The following is a 22,941-nucleotide window of genomic DNA, read 5'->3' on the forward strand; positions in this document are numbered from 1 at the left end:
CTAATCAAGAGACCAGAGACCCCGCCCCGGTCTTACTGCTCTGTGGCTTGGTGAGCAGCCTCATGATCTAAGCTGGCTACTGAACCTCCAGACAACAGTCATATTCTAGTCGGTAGGAACTAGGAAGGAGCAAAGAAGGGTGCTTCACGTTACCCTTTGAGGACGTTTGCTAGGCACTCCACATGGCAGTTCTGGTGTCACCTCTGTGTTCAGGGCAACTTCTGGCTGCAAGAGAGGCTGTGAATTGCAGTCTGGGCAGCCATGTTCCATCCAAAAGTGGAGGAGAAGAAAAATGGCTATTGGGGTGTGTGACAAGCCTGCATTCCCAAAGCCAGAAGGAAGTAATCACCAAGGACAATTTAACAACTCTGACTCCGGGGACAGTATCGGGACTGGTGGCATACAAGACACTAGATTTGGGTGGGGGTGGCCTGGGCTCCGTACGTGGAGACAGGAGATGTTTGGAAAGAGGAGAAGAAAACAGGAACAAGTCCAAAGATGCCCCGGAAAATAGGATGAAGGACAGTAAGACGTCTGGTTAAGAGGTGTGGTATGAGTAAGACTGCGGCTGCTAAGGGAGGAAGGGGAGGGAAGGAAAACAGGAAAAGGAAAGAGGCAGGCAAGAAAGCACGAGATGCGCCAAGCAAAGGAGAGAGGTCGGGAATGGCAGGGGAGAGAGTTCAGCTGTTCCCGTCGGCCTGAGGCTGGCTCCTTGGTCTCCGGGGCTATGGCTTTTGACTCGTCTGGGAGGAGAGTTCCAGGAAGCACAGCTTTGTCCGGTGCACTGAACCACTATCTACTTCCAATGGTCATTTGGTTGGAGACTCTTCACTTCACACAAGCCTTTATTCAAGTAAATCAGGCGAGCGGACGTGATACAAGGGCCAGCAAAAAATAACTAGGCTGCGCTGAAAAGAAATCCGGCTGTGTGCAAGTGGGGATTTGAATAACGGCTGATAAATCAACCCTTGGCCCTGCTGCTGTCTTCTGGGACACCGGGGTTCACTGTTATGGGAGGGCCTCTGGTTGTGGCTCTGAGGAGGACCGCTGAGTTCCATGAAAGCTGGTCACAAGGCTCGTGGGTCTGCAAGGTTTTTTTGGTTGTTGTTTATACTTTCAGGCTCCTTAATAAAACGGACTTACATCCAATATACATTTGGCTCCTTTCTTGTCCGGAGAATCACAAGGGATATTTACCTTTCCGCCAAACCTATGGAGCAAAAAGCGGTGTTTAGGTAAAATTAGGTACTAGAAGCTTTCCGAGGGAATGGGTGTTTTCACAAAGCACTTCATTTATAGTAAATGTTTATATTATAGCATCCTAGAGCTGAAAGGGGCCCTTTTCGCTGGGCATAAATATTTCCACAAAGGGCTGCAGAGATTGGAGTTTACTTTGTTTGTAGAAATTTGCTCTACCCCACTCATGAGAATTTCACGATTGTAGACGCTTGCCTGTGCCAGTAATTTCAAAATCTAGAACTCGTGAATTTTTGCAAGTTTTGCAAAATATTTTGCAAGCCTGGATGCGAATTCCTTTGAAGAGTTTAGGTAAGGTCAAGGGCCTGTAGCTACTCCCAGGAAATCACTCTCCCGGTCCCCAAATGGTTCTTTAGAAAGACAAAGGGAAACCAAGATACTAACCAAAGCAGTGACAACACAGTGGGAAAGTTCTGGTGTCTCTGAGTCTAGACCCAAGCACTGTGATCAAATAAACTGCTTGGCCTATTAAAAACACACTGAAGGCAACACATTTTTGTTTCGCAACATATGAGAGGGCCGGTTGCCAAGTACTTGGTTATGAATGTGGAATCTAAAAAAACAAAACAAAACAAAACAAAAAACCCCTGCACTTTGTCACTCTCTTCATACCGGATTAACCCTGTAGCATCAGAAATGGCAGAAGAAATTGACTCAGTGCACTTGAACAGGGAGAGTTTCTTTGCAGGACTTTATGTAAAAATGGGAAATCAGCTTCTGGGAGAGGGGGAGTCTTTGGTATATAACTGGCCTGTAGATAGAAACTGTGAGGAACCTTGACCCTTTCTACGGAAGAGTTACCTGCTGGAGAGAAAGATTAAAATTAAGCTAAATAGAACAGAAAAAGTCTAAGGGTTGTTTTTTCCCTGAAAGTGAAGTTTGACTTGTAATTAAAACACTGTTCTCCCACCCCCTCAAGCTGGTTCTTAGCCAAAACCCTCACGACTATTTTTTTTTCTTTTTAGTAAACTCCACACTACACATGGGGCTCGAACTCACCACCCTGAGATCAAGTCACATGCTCCACTGACTGAGCCAGCCAGGCACCCCTCCAACAACCCCAATCCGATGGGCAGTAAGGCCCAGGGCTCATGGCTGCTCAAGACCTAAACACTTTTCCTGGTACATCCTAACATTTCTAAAGTTTATTTATTTTGAGAGGAGAGAGAGAAAGAGAGAGAGAGCGCTGGGCAGGGCAGAAAGAGAGAGAGACAGAGACAGAATCCCAAGCAGGCTCTGCCCTATCAGAGCAGAGCCTGACGAGGGGCTCGATCTCAGGAACCATGAGATCATTATCTGAGCCTATATCAAGAGTCGGACGCTTAACTGACTGAGCCACCCAAGCACCCCAATCCTGATACTTGTAAAGATGAGGTTTGCCATGTAAGGCTTCATCCCTGAATTGTGTATTTCTTGCTGTGCTTGTTGAAGGAAAGTATCCACTCTGAACCTTCCACTGCTAGAATACGGGATTTGGACTTGTGGCCCTCAGTTCCAATGGCTATAGGACCCAAGATGACAGTTTCCTCTGACCTCACCCTGTTTGGGTGCCCTTTGCCTGTGGGAGGAATCTTGGTTCCATGGCAAATGCCAAAAATAGGCTAGCAGGGTGTTTCTGGGTTGTTCACTGGTTTGCTCATTTGATGTTCGTTATTAACTGGAACACAAGAGATGAAAGGCGGGAAGAAAATAAATGGGTATTTTCCAATTCTCGACTTTGAAACTGAAACGTTTGAAAGTAGGAGGAGGTAACCTCGTTACGCACTTAACTCTCACCAAGCTCTGGTTTCAGATGCCTAGGATCCTCACGACAACCAACGGGAAAGGCTGTTTTATCGTTCCCATTTTACAGATGGGGAAACTACAGGAGGGAGAGAGGCAAAGGACTTACCCAAGGTCGTTTGATCGGAAGAAACAGTGTCGCTGGAGCCCTGCTCTGGAGCCTCTGCCTCTATTCGCGGATGATGGGACTCCGGGCATAACATGGTTTCTTTCTTCTCAGACCTGTCCCTAGAGGTACAGATTCTGCCTTCAAGTTGTCTTCTTCCTCTTCGACAGTTCTGTGGCCTTTTTATTTCCTTCCTGCTCTGCTGATTCAGGACCCCAGGAAGCCTGGCTTCCTCTGGCGATCAGTTTGAGGACCGCCTGTAGACATGCAGACTCAGCAAAGCACGCTCCCCACAGGAGAGCCTGCGAAAGGTCAGAGAACTGAGGCAAAGGCAAACCACAGAGGTGCCTGCACATGCTCACAAACACAGATGCACTGAAAATATCTAACTGGCAGAGAGAAGGAAAGGTGGTGGGTACAAGACTGAAAAGCAAAAACAGCATGGCTCAAGCTGGAGGACGTTATGCCGAGTGACATAAGCCAGACACAGAAAGAGAAACACTGCATGATCTCGCTTCTATGTGGAATCTAAAAAAGTCAAACTCCTCTGGGGAGCCTGGGTGCCTCAGTAGGTTGAGCGTCTGATTCTCGGTTTCGGCTCAGGTCGTGATCTCACGGTTCATGAGTTCGAGCCCCACACGGGGCCCCTGGCACTTGACGGTGAGGAGCCTACTTGCAATTCTCTCTCTCCCAATCTCCTGGCCCCTCTCCTGTTTGTGCTCTCTCTTTCTCTTAAAAAAACAAAACAAAACAAAACAAACTTTAAAAGTAAAAATAAGGGCGCCTGGGTAGTTGAATCGTCCGACTTCGGCTCAGACCATGATCTCACAGTTTGTGAATTTGAGTCCTTCAGCAGGCTCTCTGCTGTGAGCACAGAGCCAGCTTCAGATCCTCTGTTCTTTCTTTCCACCCAGTGATGTGCGCGCGCACGCACACACACACACACGCACACACACACGCACGCACACACACACACACACACACACACTCTGAAAAATAAACATTACAAAAATTGCTTTAAATAAAAATAAAAAAGTCAAATTCCTTGAACCAGAGTAGAATGGTAATTGCCAGAAACTTTGGGATCAGGGAAATGGGGAGATGTTTGTCAAAGGCTACAAATTTTCATGTTTCCTAAGATGACAAGGCTCTGGGGATCTGACGAATGGTGTGGCGGCTATAGTTAATAATACTATATTGTATACTTGAAATGTGTGAGCAGAGTAGTTCTTTAGTCACCCCTCAGAAAAGTAAACTATGTAAGCAGATGGATGCGTTAATTAACTTGATTATGATAATCATTTCACCAGGTATAGACGTATTAAATCATCACATTGTACACCTTAAAAAATCACTTAGCGCAACCTTAAAAAAAAAAAGAAGCAACTTGATAGGTTTAGGGATGCCAGACACTTTATTTTTCATTGTTAAATTTTTTATTATTTTTTACTATTTTAAGATTTTATGTTTAAGTAATCTCTATACCCAATGTGGGGCTCAAACTCCCGAACCTGAGATTAAGAGTTGCATGCTTTTCTGACTGAGCGAGAAGGGTTGCCAGAAACTTTAAAAGTCTATTTCTTTTTAGAAAGATATGTTCTGCCTTTATGTCAAAGGAAAAGTACATAGTCTTTTGCTTGTTTGTTAAAGATGTCCACTGAGTTTTGCATTATTTTTATTTTTTTTAATATAAAAAAAATATTTACGGGCACCTGGGTGGCTCAGTTGGTTAAGCATATGACTGGCTCAGGTCATGATCTTGCGGTCCAGAGTTCAAGCCTCGCGTCGAGCTTTGTGCTGACAGCTCAGAGCCTGGAGTCTGCTTCGGATTCTGTGTCTCCCTCTCTCTCTGACTTATCTCTCTTTCTCTCTCAAAAATAAACGGACATTAAAAAATATATTAAGAGATATTTATTCATTTATTTTGAGAGAGAGAGAACGAGTGAGGGGGGAGCACAGAGACAGGGAGAACTGTTAAACATAAGTTTAACCATCTTTAAAAAAGATATTATTTTTAAGTAATCTCTACACCCAATGTGGGACTCAAACTTACAACCTCAAGATCAAGAGTCACATGGGGGTGCCTGGGTGGCTCAGTTGGTTAAGCGTCCAACTCTTGGTTTAGGCTCAGGTCATGATCTCATGGTTTGTGGGTTCAAGCCCCGCATCCGGCTCTGTGCCAATGGCAGGGAGCCTGCTTGGGATTCTGTCTTCCTCTCTCTGTCCCTCCCCTGCTTGCTCTCTACCTCTCTCTCTTTCTCTCAAAAATAAATAAATACACATTAAAAAAAAAAAAAGTCGCATGCTCCACTGACTGAGTGAGCTAGGTATCCTTAAGAGGAACCATTTTATTTTGTTTTATTTTATTTTATTTATTTTTCATTAAATTTTTTACACATTTATTTATTTTTGAAAGACAGAGAGAGACAGAGCCCAAGTTGGGGAGGGGCTGAGAGAAAGGGAGACACAGAATCAGAAGCGGGCTCCAGGCTCTGAGCTGTCAGCACGGAGCCTGACGTGGGGCTCGAATGCATGGAGTGTGAGATCATGACCTGAGCCGAAGTTGGACGCTGAACCGACTGAGCCACCCAGGCGCCCCTAAGAGGAACCATTTTAAAGTGTACAATTCAGTGGCATTTAGTACACGGCTTATTACACTACCAACCGTAGTTCCAAAACACGTTCACTCCAAAAGCAAACGCCGAATCCGTTAAACAACTGCTCTTCATTCTTTCCTGCCCCCAGCCCTTGGCAACTGTAGAAACTTTTAAAATGCCTAGTGAGTTGGCAGAAAGTACCGTCTTCCTCTATCCCCCACAGACAGCTGGGAAGAGTGGGTGACAGGACCATAACACTGGAGTAAGGGACTGCTTCTCCTGTCCTGCCTTCACTGAGGCTGAAAGGGAAAACACCCATGGCCAGTGCTGGTTTTGTTGCACCGATGTTGCTCCTTTCTCCAGGCCAGACTGAAGTTCCGTGCCCACTCACACGCACGGTCTCTTGCTGCAGTCTGGGCCTCTTGGAACTCCAGAATTTCAACATCATCCAAATGCTCCGGCCGGGCATGAATAGATAAGCGTTAGGACCCCCCAGTAGCATATCACTGAAGCTTAAATAAATTAAATAAATTAAATAAATTAAAGACCATGGTTAAAAAAAAAAAAAAAGGTGCCAAAATACCAAATACATATATATAAAACCAAATATTGGTTTTATATACATATTTATATACATATTTATAAAACCAAATATTCAGCCCAATATTTTATAACTGTTTGTTTTATTTATAAATGTTTATTTATTTTGAACTTTTTATTAAAAATGTGTATTTATTTTTGAAGGAGAGAGACAGACAGAGTGTGAGGGGCAGGGGGGTGGGAGGGTCAGAGAGAGAGGGAGACACAGAATCTAAAGCTGGTTCCTGGCTCTGAACTGTCAGCACAGAGCCCTAGGCCGGGCTCGAACTCATGAGCCGTAAGATCATGACCTGAGCTGAAGTCGGACGCTTAACTGACTGAGTCACCCAAGTGGCCCAAATGTTTATTTATTTTGAGGGGGGGAGGGACAGTGAGAGAGGGAGAGAGAGAAACCCATGCAGGCTCTCCCAGGGCTCGATCTCCGTGTTCTCGAGATCATTCCCTAAGCCAAGACCAAGAGTCCTGCACTTAGCCACCTGAGCCACCCAGGCGCCCCCAAGTTTTTGTTTTAAACTGTTTCATTGTGACATAGAACACCCTTCCGGAAACGCATAGGAGACAGAGATGTTCAGCCCATTGTTTTATGGAAAGAGCCACATCACAAAACATTCGGTCAAGCAACTTAGACCTCTCACTCCTGCCTTCTACCTCCTTTTGAAGACAATCATCTCCTTGGTAAACAGAGGTATTCGTCAACGCTAGGGTTTTGTTTGCATTTTGAACTTTGTATAAATGGACTTACACAGTATAGACTGTACTGTAATTGGTGCGTTTGGCTCAGCACAGTTTGTGAGATTCATTCATGTTGTTCAATGAAACAGCAGTTCATTCTTTCTCCTTGCTATGTGGTATGCCATTACTTGAGTATGGCAGTTCACTTATTTTTTTTATGAGAACAGTTTTATGTACTGAAGTTTATTGTCTTCTGTTTGGTTCGTGTGTGTGTTTCGTTGTTGTTGTTGTTGTTCTGTTTAAGAAGTTCTTCTTGGGGCGCCTGGGTGGCTCAGTCGGTTAAGTGTCCGACTTCGGCTCGGGTCATGATCTCGTGGTTCATGGGTTCGCGCCCCGCGCCGGGTTCCGGGCTGACGGCTCGGAACCTGGAGCCTGCTTCCGATTCTGGGTCTCCCTCTCTCTCTGCCCCTCCCCCCATTCATGCTCTGTCTCTGTCTCAAAAATAAATAAACGTTTAAAAAAATTAAAAAAGAAGTTCTTCTTATTCTCAGGTTGTGGAGATCGCTTTTGGTATTATCTTCTACTTCTGAATTGTCCAATATAGTAGCTACTTGTGGCTGTTTAAGTGAGATTAATTAAAATGAAATAAAATGAAGAAAAAAATTCAGTCCCTGGGTCTGTAACAGCCTGCCCTATTGTCAGCCTTGGCATTCCCTAGGAGAGTCACCATTATTGAACTTCTTGGTGGAGTGGTACCCTTCGAACCAGCGCATTCCTTATGGCCTGAAAAACAGTATGTCTTTTGAGCCTTCCTGTGAAACCTAACAAATATCCGGTGGGTCCTGCTGTTCAGTGTTCCTACTACCCTAAACCTTTTAATTCACTTCTCCACCTTCTACCATGGCAATTCTGGATCCTTCACAGAACTACTAAATCCCGTATCTCAACAGAGCACTCCCAAGTCAACAGAGTTACCCAGTTTAATCTTCTGGCCCCTTGGATGAAGCATGCTTAGAATCCAGTCCCTGGCTGCAGCCAGTGCCTGCCGGAGACGTCTTGAAGCCCTCTTACGGGGTATAATCCCTTGGCATGTCCTTGCTGGCATATGCCATGACTTAAGCTATAGGCACGGTGGCGGGGGAGGGGGAATTCTCAGAGGGGCCTATACTCTTCTCAGGGAGAGGCTCCCACTTGGGAGGTTAGGGGGTGATGGACCACTTCTGCAGGATCAGAAGGTTCATAGGACACGAGGGAGTAATCTTCAGAGCTATGGTCCATAGGTCTTTATCCCATCTAGGGTCCTGACATAACAGACCTGACTTTGTTGGGTGTTTAATCTTCTTTGGCGTGGTCCTTAGCTTTCTCTGCCTTGCCACTGCAGGAGTTGAGCACTTCATTAGATGCAACCAAGGGGTCTGTTTTTGACACTTGGCTTTCCATTGCTTATTACCTCCTGCTGTTCATCATCTTCTTGTAGAACACGCGTGGTAATTATCGATCAGCACCGAAATCTTTGATCTCTCTAGTAACCATTTCCTCCAAAAGTCTCAAGTGCCTGATATGCTGCTTCAATTGGTGCTTTCACTTGGACCCGGACACACATTCTCATGCACCAACAGTAAGGCTCTGAGCAACTGAACCAGCACCTTATGTCAAGGGCTGTTTTGAGACCCACCAACTTACCGCCAGTGAAGGGGACCTCCTTGCCGGCCTATTCCAAAGCCATCTTGTCACCCGCTCCCTGGAACTGCCGGTGTCAGCTGTGGTGGGTTATGCTCTCCAGAGGCAGAGACACAGTGTGGGGTGCAAGATGTTTATAGGTATCGGTACTGGGGGCAGCGAGATCACGCAAAGGAAAGAGTGAAAACGGCGACACTGGCCCAACAAAGCTTCAGTCAGTGATGTGGCAGGAAGTTGCTTTCTGTCTCCAGGGCTTTGGAGTGTCCTGCATGAGGTCGAAAAGGCACTTTCATGTTCCTGTCTCATTCGGTCACTGCACGCGTGCTGCTCTGGGCCCCATGTGTCCTCAACCAAGGCAGCGCTGCAGCTGAGACAGATCCTGAAGGAGCTGGTAGCTGGAGGCTGGGCACAAAGTTCGTTCCTTCCATCCTTCTTTCCTTCCTTCCATCCTTCCTTCCTTCCTTCCTTCCTGTGTTTAGTTCTACATCGAGGTCTGCCATGTTTCATTAGATTTATTCCTGTGTACTCAGTATTTTGACATTGTAGCATCTTTTTAAGCTTTTTAGAATTTACGTGATCATTGCTTTATTTTTTAATTATTTATTATTTTTAAAAATTTATTTTTTAATGTTTATTTTTGAGAGACAGAGAGAGAGAGAGAGAGACTGCGAGCCAGGAAAGGGAAGGAGACAGGGAGACACAGAAGCTGAAGCAGGTTCCAGGCTCTGAGCATTGGGTCAGCATAGGGCCCAATGCGGGGTTCAAATCCACAAACCATGAGATCATGGCCTGAGCCAAAGTCAGAGGCTTAGCCGATTGAGCTACCCGGGTGTCCCTATTTTAAAAAAAAAAAAAAAGTTTATTTATTTTGAGAGACAGGATGTATACGTGAGCATGTGTGAGTAGGGGAGAGGGGCAGAGAAAGAGGGAGAGAGAATCCCCAGCAATCTCCACGCTATCAGTGTGGAGCCTGACTTGGGCCTCAGCCCCATGAACCATGAGATCATGATTTGAGCCGAAATCAAGAGCCCCTAGAAATACATTTTATTACTGATATTAGCAGCCTTACTGAACTCACTTGTTAATCCAAATTATGCGTTTTTGGATTTTTCTACATACATAATCAGGTTATCTTGTAAACAATGAGAGTTCTTTCTTTTCAGACTTACATCTTTTACTTTTTTATTTTTATTTTTTCCTACTTACTGCACTGGCTTGGTCCTTCATAAGGATGCTGGACAGAAATGGTCAAAGAAGGGGCACCTGGCTGGCTCAGTTGGTGGAGCATGTGACTCTTGATCTTGGGGTTGTGAGTTTGAGCCCCACGTTGGGCATAGAGCTTACTTAAAAAGAAACAGAAGTGGTCAAAGCAGGCATCCTTGTTGCCAATTTAAAGGGAGAATTTTTAATATTTGACTATTTGGTGTAATGCTTGTAGGTTTTTGTATACCTACACTTTGTTTGTCAAAGGTTTTGTACAACCTTAAATGAAGTTAAGAAAACTCCTTTCTTGGGGCGCCCGGGTGGCCCAGTTGGTTAAGTGCTAGACTTCAGCTCAGGTCATGATCTCACCAGTTCATGGGTTCGAGCCCTGCGTCGGGCTCTGTGCTGACGGCTCGGAGCCCGGAGCCTGTTTCAGATTCTGTGTCTCCTTCTCTCTCTGCCCCTCCCCACACTTTCTCTCTCTCTCTCAAAAATAAACATTAAAAAAATTAAAAAAAAAAGAAAACTCTTTTCCATTCCTACTTGGCTAGCACATATATTTAAAAAAAATCATAAATGGTGTTGAATGTATTCAACACTTTTTTTTCTTTACAACTCTTAAGATGATCATATGATTCTTCCCTTTTAGTCCATTAAGATAGTGAATTACACAGATCAATTTCTCAAATGTGAAGGCAAGCTAACATCCCTACAATAAATCCATGCTGGCGGGCTCTGCACGGATATCGCAGAGCCTGCTTGGAATCCTCTCTCCCTCTGTCTCTCTGCCCCTCACCCACTTGTGCTCTCTTTCCCAAAATAAAAAAATTAAAAGTCCAGACTGGCAGTGATGTATTATGTATATATATTGCTGGATTCATTTTGCTGATTGTTTGTTTAGGAGTTTGGTGTCTACATTTATAAGTGAGGTCAGTCTATTTTCCTTTTTCTGTAATGTCTTTTTTAGGTTTGGTATCAATATTATGTTGGCCTCAGAATGAGTTAGGGATTATTTCCTTTTCCTATTCTCTGAAGTTTATCTAAGGTTGGTGTTATTTCTTCATTAAATAGAACACCCTGACAAAACTATCTAGGCCTGGAGTTTTCTTTGAAGATTTTATTTAATTAGTATTTTGAAAAGATTTTAAAGTGATCTCCACACCCAATGTGGGGCTTGAACTCACAAACCCAATGTCAAGACTCACGTGCTCCATTGACTGAGCCAGTCAGGCGTTCCTGAAGATTTTAAATTATAGACTTAATTTTAAACAGTAGATACAGGACTATTTGGGTTTTATGTTTCTTATTTTTATGTACCTTTGTATTTCTTATTGGTAAACTGTATTTTCAAGGAACTTGTCTTTTTTAATCAAATTTTTAGACTTATTGTCATAAAGCTCAGTATGATCTCATTTGTAACGACTGAAAATCTGTAGAAATGTTTCCTTTCACATTTTTTGGCATTATTTGTGCTTTTTAAAATTAGTCTCGGGGCGCCTGGTGGCGCAGTCGGTTAAGCGTCCGACTTCAGCCAGGTCACGATCTCGCGGTCCGTGAGTTCGAGCTCCGCGTCGGGCTCTGGGCTGATGGCTCAGAGCCTGGAGTCTGTTTCCGATTCTGTGTCTCCCTCTCTCTCTGCCCCTCCCCCGTTCGTGCTCTGTGTCTCTCTGTCCCAAAAATAAATAAACGTTGAAAAAAAAAAAATAAATAAAATAAAATTAGTCTCACCAGGGGCTTAATAATGTTATTAGTCTCATCTAAGAAAGACCTTTTGACTATGTTTCCATTTATTCGCACTTTCATTGTGCTTAATTAGCTGCTCTCTTTCTAATTTCTCGTGAAGAATACTTGGCTTATTTTTGTCTTATTTTCTATTAAGAAACATAACTTTCAATGTCAGTATGGCTTTAGTTGCACCTTAATTTGAGAATGTAGTATTCGAAAATTTTTTCAGTTTAAAATATTTTCTAATTCCTATTGTGATTAAACATTTTTTTTTAAGATTTACTTTTGAGAGAGAGACAGAGCGAGAGGCAGAGCGAGAGTGGGGGAGGGGCGGAGAGAGAGGGAGACACAGAATCTGAAGCAGGCTCCAGGCCTGCGGGGGTGCGAACCCAGGAAGTCAGACACTTAACTTACTGAGCCACTCAGGCGCCCCCTATTGTGATTTCCAAAGAAAAAAAACATCCATGCGTTATTCAGGAGTATACAGTTTTCAAATATGTAGGTATTTTTTTACTTACCTTTTTTCTTCTCGTTTTCTAGCTTAATTGCATCATTGTCTGAGAATGTACTCTGTATAATTCAGAGCATTTGAAATTTGTTGAGACTTGCTATATTGCCTGGCATTTTCATAAACATTCCACGTTCAAGTGAAAAGAATCTGTGATCTGCAGTTGTGAGCTCAGTATTCTCTCTCTCTTTACCTATTAGGTAAAGCTTTGCTTATCCAGTTATCCAAATCTACTTACTAGTTTTACATCTGTGTGTTCTAACAGTTGCTGATACACATATCGTCTGCTAGAATTGTAGATTTGTCTTTATCGTCTTGCAATCCTGCCCATGGTTTTGCTTTGCAGATTTTGAGGCTACGTGTGTTAGGCTTGGACAAATTTAGAGTTGTTATATCTTCTTGGTGAAATAAGCATATTTTCATTATGATGTGTCCCTCATAAAAATTTCTAGTAATGCTTTTTGCAGTAAACCCGCTTTGTTTTGGTTAGTTTTTGCATAGTTTGTCTTTTGAAATTTGTTTTTGTTTGAAAAATCATGGGGGTGTCTGGATGGCTCAGGTGGTTAAGCGCCTGACTCTTCATTTCAGCCCAGGTCATGATCTTATGGCTGGGGAGACTGAGTCCTTCGAGGGGCTCTGGCTGACAAGGGAGAGCCTCTTTTTCTGCTCTTTTCCCACTTGTGCGCTCCCTCTCAAAATATATAAACATTAAAAAAAAATAGTGGTAAAATACACCTAACAGACAGTTTACCATCTTGACCATTAAAAATTTGAAAAAAAAAAAAATGTTTGCTGTTTTATTTATTTTTGAGAGAGAGAGAAAGAGAGAGAGCGAGCAGGAATGGGGGCAGGGCAGAGAGAGAGGGAGACAGAATCTGAAGCCAGCTCCAGGCTGAGCTGTCAGCACAGAGCCCTGACACGGGGCTTGAACTCATGAACTGCGAGATCATGACCTGAGCCAAAGTCAGATGCTCAACTGACTAAGCCACCCAGGCGCCCCTAAAACATTTTTTTTTTTTATGGTAAGAAACACATAAACTTTACCATTTTAATCATTTTCAAAGCGTAAGGAATGTCAAGTACGTTCACAATGTTTTGTGATTTCTCTCTATAACTCTTTCTTGCCAAACTGAAAACTGTACCCATTTAACAACAATCCCCCAATCTGCCCTCCCACCAGGCCCTGGCAATTACCCTCTACTTTGTATGATTTTGATTAACTTAGGTATCTCATATAAGTAGAATCATATGTAACTTGTGTTTTTGGTCCTGCCTTATCTCAAGTAACACAATGTGCTCAAGGTCCATCCATGTTGTAGCAGGTGTCAGCATTTGCTTCCTTTTCAAGACTGGATAATATTCCATTGTATGTGCAGATCACATTTTTTTAATCCATTCATCTGTTGATGGACACTCGGGTTGCTTCTACCTTTTTGCTATTGTGAAGAACGCTCATACGAACAAGGGTCTACAACTAAATAACATGTTTGAGTCCTTGCTTTTGGGTATATACTCAGTAGTGGAGTTGCAAGGTCATATGCTCATTCTTTTTAATCTCTTGAGGAACTGCCATAGCTTTTTTTTTTTTTTATGTCTACTTATTTTTATGAGAGCGCAGGCAGGGGAGGGGCAGAGAGAGGGTGACAGAGGATCCAAAGTGAGCTCTGCACTGACAGCAGCAAGCCCAATGTTAAGGCTCGAACTCCCCAACTGCAAGATCATGACTTGAGCCGAAGTCGGATGCTCAACCGACTGAGCCACCCGGGCGCCCCAACATGCAGCATTGTATTAGTTTCAGGTATACAATATAGGGACTGTACAATTTTATACATTACTTAGTGCTCATCACGATAAGGATACTCATTAATTCCCATCACCTATTTCCCCCATCCCCCCCCCCCCCACCTACCTCCTCTCTGGTAAACCGTGTGTTCTCTATAGTTAAGAGTCTGTTTCTTGGTTTGTCTCTTTTTCTTTGCTTGTTTTGTTTCTTAAATTCCACATGAGTGAAATCACATATATCTTTCTGTAACGGACTTATTTTGCTTAGCATTATTCTCTCTAGCTCTACCCAGGTCATTGCAAATGGCAAGATTTCATTTTCTTTATGGCTGTATAATATGCCACTGCATATATATATATATATATATATATATATATACACACCACTTTTTCTTCTATCCATTCATCTATCAATGGACCCTTGGGTTGCTTCCATAATTTGGCTATTATAAATAATGCTGCAATAAACATTTGAATAAACTTTGTATTTTTTTGGTAAATGGCCAGTAGTGCCATTACTGGATTGTATGGCAGTTCTATTTTTAATTTTTTGAGGAAACTCTATACTATTTTCCACTGCAGCACCACCAACAGTGCACAAGGGTTCCTTTTTCTCCACATCCTCCCCAACACATTTCTTGTTGTTTTTTTTTTTTTTTTTTATTTTAGCCATTCTGACTGGTGTGAGATGTTACCTCATTGTAGTTTGGATTTGCGTTTCCCTGATGATGAGTGATTTTGAGCTTTTCACATGTTGGTTGGCTATATGTAGGTCTTCTTTGAAGAAGGGTCTGTTTAAATTTTCTGCCCATTTTTTTTTTTTTTTTTTTTTTTTTTTTTTGCTGTTGCTATTAAGAACGAAGAGAGGGGCGCCTGGGTGGCTCAGTCAGTTAAGCGGCCGACTTCAGCTCAGGTCACGATCTCGCGGTCTGTGGGTTCGAGCCCCGTGTCGGGTTCTGGGCTGATGGCTCGGAGCCTGGAGCCTGCTTCCGATTCTGTGTCTCCCTCTCTCTCTGCCCCTCCCCCGTTCATGCTCTGTCTCTCTCTGTCTCAAAAATAAAAATAAAAGGTTAAAAAAAAAATTAAAAAAAAAAAAAGAAGAGAGCACATGAGTGGGGTAGGGGCAGAAGGAGAGAGGAAGGGAGAAGAGAAAAGAGAGAATCTTCAGCAAGCTTCATGTTCAGTGTGGAGCCTGATGTGGGGCTTGATCCCATGGTCCTGGGATCATGACCTGAGGTGATATCAAGAGTCAGATGCCCAATTAACTGAGCTACCCAGATGGCCCTCTTTTGCCCATTTTTAAATTGGATTATTTGTGTTTTTTTGGTTGTGTTGTATCAGTTCTTTATGTATTTTAGATACTAACCCTTTATTGGATGTGTCATTTGCAAATATTTTCTCCCATTCAGTAGGTTGTTTTTTTTAGTTCTGTTGTTTCCTCCACTGTGCAGGTTTTTATTTTGATGTAGTCCCAATAGTTTATTTTTGTTTTTATTTCCCTTACCTCAAGAGAGAGATCTAGAAAAATGTTGCCATGGCTGATGTCAGAAACATTCATGCCTGTACTCTCTTTATAGGATTTTGTATGGTTTCAGACTAGGCAGTAAATTCTTGTTAGATTAAGTGAGAAGAAAAAGACAAAATCCAGGAAAGAAAAAGGAGTGAGAAAGGGAGAATGAAGAAGGATTTGGGCAGAATAGAGACGGAGGAGGTGGAAATGTGGGAGGAAGAAAAGAAGAAAAAGGTGAAAACAGGGAAGAATAAAATTCTATGGAATTCTCTTTAGTTTTTATCAAAGCCTTGTAGCCAACGATTCTCTAGCAACCCACAGTTTCTGCTTTTCTATAAAAACTAAATTGCTTCCCATTTTCATTTCATTTTTTTTCATTTATTTATTTATTTTGAGAGCGAGAAAGAGTGTGAGAGAGCGAGCAAGTGGGGAAGGGGCAGAGAGAGAGAGAGAGAGAGAGAGAGACAGAGAGAGAGAGACAGAATCCCAAGCAGGCTCCATGCTGTCAATGGAGAGCCTGATGTGGGGCCTGACTCCATGAACTGTGAAATCGTGACCTGAGCCGAGATGGAGTCAGAAGCTTAGGCAACTGAGCTACCCAGCACTACGCCCTCCTCCCGCCATTGTCCTTTCTTTTGTCAACCATTTACTGATTTTCATGACTGGTTGTGGAGAAGGGTATTCAGTCCCTTACTCAACAAGTAGTTATTAAGTACTGTATGATAAACCCTGTTGTGGGCAGTAAGGATAGACACAGTAAATGAAGAAAGCATAAGCAAATCCTTGCCTTCATTGAACTCGCATGCTAGCGGGCTGTAGGAATCATGGTGTAGTCATTAGGTGCTGGATGCTACAGCAAATGGACAAGTTCTCAATGGATCAACCATAATAAAGGTCTATTGTCTGCTCAGCTTAGAGTCTGATGCATGTATTTTTTGTAAGGCAGATTTCCATAGTCATACTTTTGCTCTAAGTCCATCCGGAAGAACTCGTCACAAGGCCCCAGCCAGCTGCAAGGGCATAGCCGGGAAATGTTGTTCTCGACAGCAAACAGACATCTTTGGTGATCAGCAAGTTGACTCCTCACATGGAGAGAGACAGACAAGAAACTGAATAGCTAAGCAAATTACTTTTTATGTTAGAAGGTGATAAATGCCTTGGAAGAAAAGCATGGAAAGAAATACAGAGCACGTGGGGTCCCTGGGTGGCTCAGTCGGTTACAAACCCAACTTCAGCTCAGGTCACGATCTCAGGGTTCCTGAGTTAGATTCCCTTGTTGGGTTTGCTGCTGTCAGCACAGAGCCTGCTTCGGATCCTCTGTCCCCCTCTCTCTGCCCTACCCCCACTCATGCTCTCTCTCTCTCTCTCTCTCTCAAAAATGATTAAAATTAAAAAAAAAAAATACAGCATGTGTTTGAGGAATATTGAAATTCACAGAATAGTGAGTAGACTCACTTGGGTGAGCAAAGGCTTGAGGCAGGGGAGGGAGCGAATCATGTGGACATATTACTGGAGGAGGGAACACTCAAAAAGGAGGCCATCATGGCTGAGGCAGAGCAAGGCTGAGAGAGGTGGGCGATGGGGTCAAAGAGAAGAGGCTGATGGTGCGGGACTCTGGTTTCTTTTCCGAATGGCAAGAGAGGAAGGAAATCAGAGGGTCGCATGCAGAAACCAGAAAGGATTTGATATGCATTTTATTAGCCAGACCAGCTGTCGCAGCTACCCTCAGAATGCCCTGGAAGGCATCAAAGGGGAGAAGATGTCCGTGGACTGGACCAAAGTGGCAATGATGGTTGTGATGAGAAACGGCAGGATTTGGGGTACGTTTTGAAGGCAAAGCAGGATTTGCAGACGGACTGAAGGTGGAGTTTGGCAGGAAGTTAGGAGAGACTGTGGCCTGATCAATTTCAAGGATGGAGTTGCCAAGAAGGGAGCTGGGGAAGACCGTGGTGGAGCGTATTTGTGGGTGGAGATCAAGAATCTGGTTCTGGGTGTAAGGGTTAAATTGTAGTGTAGGGCTAATCTGTAGCCTTAGGAAATAACAGCTTTGTTTTAACACTGTAGATTAAGAGATAACAGCCTTGTCCTATCAATCAAGGGAACAAAAGTTTAAGGGAAATCAACTGGTTTAGTGTTTGATTGGATTGGGGCAAGGAAATGTCTGAACTGTTTCCACCCCCATCTGGGAACTATTTCTTTGTTCTCTCCCCAAGTGATGATAAGACGATGTGGTCAGCTATAAAAACTCTGTACCCCTGTACCCCGGCTGTTTGAGACCGCACTCTGGTCAAGAGTGCCGGTCCCAATCGGCTGGCTTTGCCTCTCATTGCAATAAATTTTGTTGTGACTGTCACTGGTGCCCGTAGCATTCTGTTTCAGGAGTCGTGTGGATGCAACACTGGACACAAGGAGTTTGGGATGTTTATGAGAGATCAAAGTGGGAAGGCCAAGAGTCTGTAGCTCAGGAGAAAGCCCTGGACTCGAGCTGTGGGTTGGAAGCCCTACTTTAGGCTAAAGACGGCATTTAAAGCCTTAAGACGGAGATTGGGGGGGGGGGGGGGCGTCAGGGGAGTGCAGCAAACAGGAGAGACCCAAGGACAGAGGCTTGGGATTGAAAAGAAAGTGTAGCCAGTGAGGGGCATGGGGAGGAAGGGCTGGAGCAGTGTTTTTATCAGATCAGAATCACAATGACGTGCCACTAATGTTGGCCAGGGGGTCTGTTTCTCCCCCAACTTCATTCCTATTTGTGCATCTCTAGTTGTGGGTGGTCAGTGTGGCCTGAAGAGATGGGATGGCGGGCCCTCAGCCCTTCCTTCCATATTTCCGCACTATTTCACCACCACCACCCTACTCTGATAAACGTGTGGTTCAGGGGCCCCTGGCTGGCTCAGTCAGTAGAGCAAGCGACTCTTGGACTCCGGGTTGTGAGTTCGAGCCCCACGCTGGGGGTAGAGATTACTTAAAAAAAAAAAAAAAAAAAAAAAAAAATCAATGTATGGCCATTCATTCAACAAATATTTTGCTAAGCGTCTATTTATGTGCCAGGCCCAGGTCTGGGCCCTGAGTGAACAAACCAGACGAAGCATGTGTCGTTGTGGAGCTTACACTCTAATGGGGTTTGGGGCAGATAACCGACAAGCACCATCATTTCTAATGCAGGGTAAGAGAATAGAGTGACGTGCTTTGGTTAAGAGGATCAGGAAAGTCCTCTTGGAGGAGGTGACATTTGAGAGCTGAGTGTTGAAAAGATGATGGTCATCAGATCTGGGGCAACTGGGTCCTAAGTGGAAGGAAGCTTGAGGTGCTGCGGGGGGAGACAAGGCCAGTGTGCGGGATCACGGTGAAGGAGGGAGGGAGGCAAGATCTACCTCACACAAGAGCCTAGGGGCCACAGTTGGGAATTTGGATTTTATTTCGACTGTTAAGGGGCTGCCTTTGATGGGGTGAAGCGGAAGAGTCAGGTATTTCCATGAACATTTCAGGCATGCCACAGGATTGGTCGGGTGAAGGGAGAATGGACCACAGGGGGCCGAGTGGAGGCCGGGAGAAGAGCTGCCATCTAAGTCAGGCAACAGGTGGTGTCTTGGACAGGGATAAAGCAGGATGCACCCTGGAGTGGATGAATGGGTCAGGCAGTCACAGAATAAATTGTGTGCCTCTCTGGGTCAAGGCCTATGCAAGGCAAAGAAAGGTACCCACCAAGGAAACGTGGGAAAGGCACAGTCCTTGCTGGCGTTTTATTCAGCGTTTAATTTTAGGAAACTCAGACCACACACCCGAAGTGCTATGTAAACACAAAGCACCCATTAAGTAAGTACACAGAGGTATCTAAGCAAGTGTAAAAGGAGCAAGTGGGGGTACTGGGACGAGGGTGATGAGGGAGCGTGGGGCAAGCTGAGGGCACAGTACGGGCTAACAGCAATACCTCCCCCACCCCCGGTGTGTGGGGGGGACACGTAGGATATTCCTTGGACACTCCCAGCTACCCCAAAACAGGAAAGGACAAAAAACAAATAAGAGTCTGCATAGTTTACAAGAAAAAGACAATCTTATCACTGGCCTAAAGTCCAGGAACTCCCTACAGTCTTAACGTTAATGCTTTGCTAGAGGGAAAAACAACCTTAGCTTGACAATAGCTAGGCCTTAAGTAAGTCTTTAGCATGTGAAAGTCTCTTTGGAAACTCCCTGTGGACTTTATCTCCCCTGACTCCATAAAATGGTCACCCCCCCCCCCCCTCGCCAACTTGCAGTGCAGCTGTTCCTGCCCATGGATCCTGTCCCCAGCTTTAATAAAATCACGTTTTGCACCAAAGACGTCTTCAAGAATTCTTTCTTGGCTCTGGACCCCACGAGCCCCCCCATCAGCCCCCAAACCTTGGGGGCCTCCTTTAGATGGGAGGGGAAGGCCATTATTCAGATGGCAGCAACAGAGGGCCCTCTGGGCCACGCCCCCTTGTCCACAGGCCCCATGTGGATGCCTGAGCCCAACAGCTAAGAACCTGGCTCCAGGCTTCAGTTTCCCAAGCTCAGAGAAGTGGGTGACTCAGGGGAGGTCCCTCCCCAGCACGCCTTGTTCTTTGCCTGGAGTGACTCATTACCTTGTTCCCTCCCTCACGGCTGACCCCGGGCCAATCCCTTAATGAGTCTACACCTCATTCTACTCATTTGGCCGGGACAATTGCCTGGTGGATTTTTTTTTTTTTTTTTTTTTTGCTCCCTCGGGCAGGGCTTGTGTCCGCAACCATCTAGGTTCCTCGAGAGAGAGGGCTGTGGGTCTGGAACAGAGCAAAACCCTAGGGTAGACCCAGGCCCTAGGCACTCCCCGTGCCCCGAAGAGGGCTTTAATGCCCATGCATTCTTCTAATTTCAGAGCCCTTGAACAGCATTGGTAGGGAACACAGTTTCACAAGCACTGATGTCCTAGAGGATTCTCCCTTGGACACTTCTTTGTAAACGCTTGCTTGGTGGGGGATGGGGCGGGGGGGGGGGAAGCAACCAGAGTCGCCGTAAAGGGAAAGAGCTGGGGGACTGACAACGAGGCTTCAGGGGGTATGGGACCACTGCGCTCGAGTGAGGACGCGTGGTGTGGTCGCCGCGCTCAATCGAAAGCCGGCGGCGGGTATCAGGCAGAGCTCTGCGCCCTACAAAGAGTCCGCGGGCGGGAGCAGAGGCCCCTCCGGCGTGCGTGGGCTGCAGGGTTGCTCGCTCCGCGTCTCGTAGCCCCCTCCTTAAAGCGAACCCGGGCAACTCCGGACATCCCCCCACAACCCCCCGGCGGGAGTGGCGCCCGCGGTCCTCCCCTAGCTCTGCCTCCGGGGCTCGCCGCCCCGCTGGGACCCGGCAGGTGGACCCGGGTGGGCGCACCCTCCTCCCAGCCCTGGACTCTCTCCGCTCGCGGACTCTCCCGGAGCCCTGGTGCGCCTCCCCGTCCGGGCCAGAGCCCGCAGCCTGCGCCCCCGAGTTACCTGCCCCAGGAAGTCACAGTCCACTCTCAGCCGGGACTGCAAATGGGTGGATACGGCAGTGCCCAAAGCCACATTCCTAGGGGAGGGGTCCCCACCTAGAGGGTCACGGATCACGTTACCGGCCGAGGGGAGGAGACAGCTGAAGGGAGAGCAGACGGGTAAAAGTTGCATTCAGCTTCTTACTTCCCCCCAGCCCCCAAACACGCTTTGACGCCGGGGATAGTGTCCGCCCAGGTCCTGGAGCCCGAGGGCCTCGGAGCGCTTTGCTAGGACAGAAGCACCTTTCCACCCGCGGATGCCGGAGTCAGAGCGCCTGCGGGGCTGCGGGGCTGCGAGGCTCCAGGGCCCTGCAGGCGACCCCCGGATGCCCCGGGGCAGGGAGCCGGCCACGAGCCCGCCGCCGGGCACCGAGGATCTAGAGCAATAACAGACGCATAAATGCGCATAAATAAATCAATGAGCAGCTCTCTGCTGCCAGCAGCAGGGAAACCTCGGGCTGATTAAATGCAGACGTGGGGTGTCTGCCAGGGCAGGAGGGCGGCGGGGCAAAGGGAACAGGCGTGGAGACGAGGGGTGGGGGGAAGGGAGCCCAGAGGCAGGAGCAAAGAGGAAAACCCAAAGCCACATTTTTAAAATGGGGGTGAATTTTAAATGCAAACAGCCCGGAGGAGGGGAGGGGGCCGGTCTGCAGGCGCCCGGGCCGGCCCGCCCGCCGGGGCAACTTTCCGGGCGGGAGGTGCGGCCGGAGGGGCGGCGCCGGCGGCGGGAGGCGGGAGTCGGGGGCCGAGGGGGGGAGTCACTTTAAAGGCTCTTTCTTACCCATAATGCTTTGTGGGGACGTTGACAAGTGGATCCAAGATGGCGTAGAAAGTAATGACAGGTAAGTCCTGACTTCCCCCTTCTCTGCTGCTGGGACCGCTCCGCGAGCTGCCGGAGCCCTCTGGGGAGGAGACCTGACTCCCCTCCGGTCCCCGAGGCCCCGGGAGGGGCGTCCCTCGGACGGGCTGGGGACTCAGGCGGCCGCGGCGGGGCCTGGGAAGCGGGGCTCTTCGAGGCGAGGCCCGGACGCTGGGGCTGTTTACAGCTTCTTCCCCTCCTCGGTCCCCTTCCCCTCCGCTGGGGGCCGCGGCGCCCGGGGCCCAGGCGGTGGAGGGGGCTTTGCAGACCTGGGCCGCGAGCCTGTGGGAGGTTTCTCCAGCCGCGGGCACTCGGGTGGGGGGGGGGGGGTCGAGCCGCCTTGCACGCTGCCCTCCTCCGGGTCGCGGCTGGGGGTGGGGAGCGTGCGGGCCTCCCACGCCCCGCTCGATCGCCCCCTCTGGGCTCGGACTTGCAGCGGTGGGGCGGGGGCCGAGGGTGGGCGTCGGCAAAAGTGGGTCAGGGGTGCGCCCCCTTCCTCCCCCGCCCGGGGCTGTTGCCCGAGCTTCACTTTTCTCCCCCCCCCCTTTCTCCGCCCCCTCCTCGGAAATTCTCATTGGCCCACAAGCGCATCAACAAAAATAAAAACTATCAAAAAAAAAAAAAGACTATCTTTTCCTGGAGATTCTTTTAAGACTCCCCTTTCCTCGGGGTAAGGGACTGCAGTTTTATTTAGGGAACTTTGATTCCTCTCTCCTCAAATTATTTGAGCTTTTTGCACCCTACCCTTAGCTGAGGATCCTTCAGACAGGGCTGGAAGCCAAGGGTCTTAGGATTCTTGGATTGGGATCCTCCGGTTTTGTTTGAAACTCAAAATTGTTATTCCTTCTCCTTCACAACTTAGACTTTTCGGGCAAATCGTTAATATGTATAATTCCAGAGACAGTGGATGCCGGGTGTGGGTGGGAGGTGGGGTGGGGAGGGAGGAGTTGTTCTGGCTAGTTTGTTCTTAATTTTGCCCTGTCTTAAACTTACATTAATGAGGTTTCTTGTCCTTTATTTCTTTTTTTTTCCTTCTTTGAAAGTAAAATCAGTCAGTGTTGAAAGAGATGACTTTTTTTTTTTTTTTTTTACATTTTGGATCTTAAGAGAATTTTATAGTCTATTCTGCCATCACAGAAAGGAGAAGTGCTTTTATT

The 22,941-nt window shown here is 46.4% G+C and overlaps 2 protein-coding genes across 10 annotated transcripts in view; one reads left to right on the top strand and one right to left on the bottom strand.

Annotated features, from left to right (window-relative positions):
• Window positions 1-827: 827 nt before the first annotated feature.
• Window positions 828-22,692, bottom strand: LOC123603944 (nascent polypeptide-associated complex subunit alpha, muscle-specific form-like). 4 transcript variants are annotated; one of them, XR_006715120.1, is made up of 4 exons: window positions 21,707-22,692; window positions 20,888-21,026; window positions 8,698-8,959; window positions 828-1,210 (listed from the first exon to the last, which is right to left on the bottom strand). XR_006715120.1 is itself a non-coding variant. In XM_045489485.1 (3 exons), exons 1-3 carry the CDS (start codon window positions 22,357-22,359, stop codon window positions 1,181-1,183), a joined length of 822 nt encoding a protein of 273 aa, XP_045345441.1. In that variant the 5' UTR covers window positions 22,360-22,692; the 3' UTR covers window positions 828-1,180. The 4 variants fall into 4 exon arrangements, 2 of the variants coding, with proteins under 2 accessions (XP_045345441.1, XP_045345442.1); XM_045489485.1 differs by lacking the exon at window positions 8,698-8,959; XR_006715122.1 differs by lacking the exons at window positions 8,698-8,959; window positions 20,888-21,026; window positions 21,707-22,692 and adding an exon at window positions 3,149-3,686.
• The window catches only part of HELZ (helicase with zinc finger), a 163,994-nt gene continuing 162,743 nt past the window's right edge, over window positions 21,691-22,941 (top strand). For 2 of the 6 annotated variants that reach the window (XM_045489479.1, XM_045489484.1), the window contains exon 1: window positions 21,708-21,767. The gene's annotated coding sequence lies outside the window, so the exon portion shown is untranslated. Of the gene's footprint in view, window positions 21,768-22,941 lie in introns of all 6 variants that reach the window. The other 4 variants (XM_045489482.1, XM_045489478.1, XM_045489483.1 and 1 more) reach the window with 4 other exon arrangements.

Source organism: Leopardus geoffroyi, chromosome E1 (genome assembly GCF_018350155.1).
Source record: "Leopardus geoffroyi isolate Oge1 chromosome E1, O.geoffroyi_Oge1_pat1.0, whole genome shotgun sequence".
NCBI classification, from domain to species: domain Eukaryota; kingdom Metazoa; phylum Chordata; class Mammalia; order Carnivora; family Felidae; genus Leopardus; species Leopardus geoffroyi.

Excerpts from the sequence above, each read along its gene's own strand:
- LOC123603944 (XM_045489485.1), bottom strand. The coding sequence starts at position 22,359 with ATGAGAATTTCCGAGGAGGGGGCGGAGAAAGGGGGGGGGGAGAAAAGT. Across the intron at positions 21,027-21,706 it reads GTCCCCACAAAGCATTATGG|CTGTCTCCTCCCCTCGGCCG; the intron begins GTAAGAAAGAGC and ends CTCTCCCTTCAG. Across the intron at positions 1,211-20,887 it reads ACTGTGACTTCCTGGGGCAG|GTTTGGCGGAAAGGTAAATA; the intron begins GTAACTCGGGGG and ends TTTGCTCCATAG.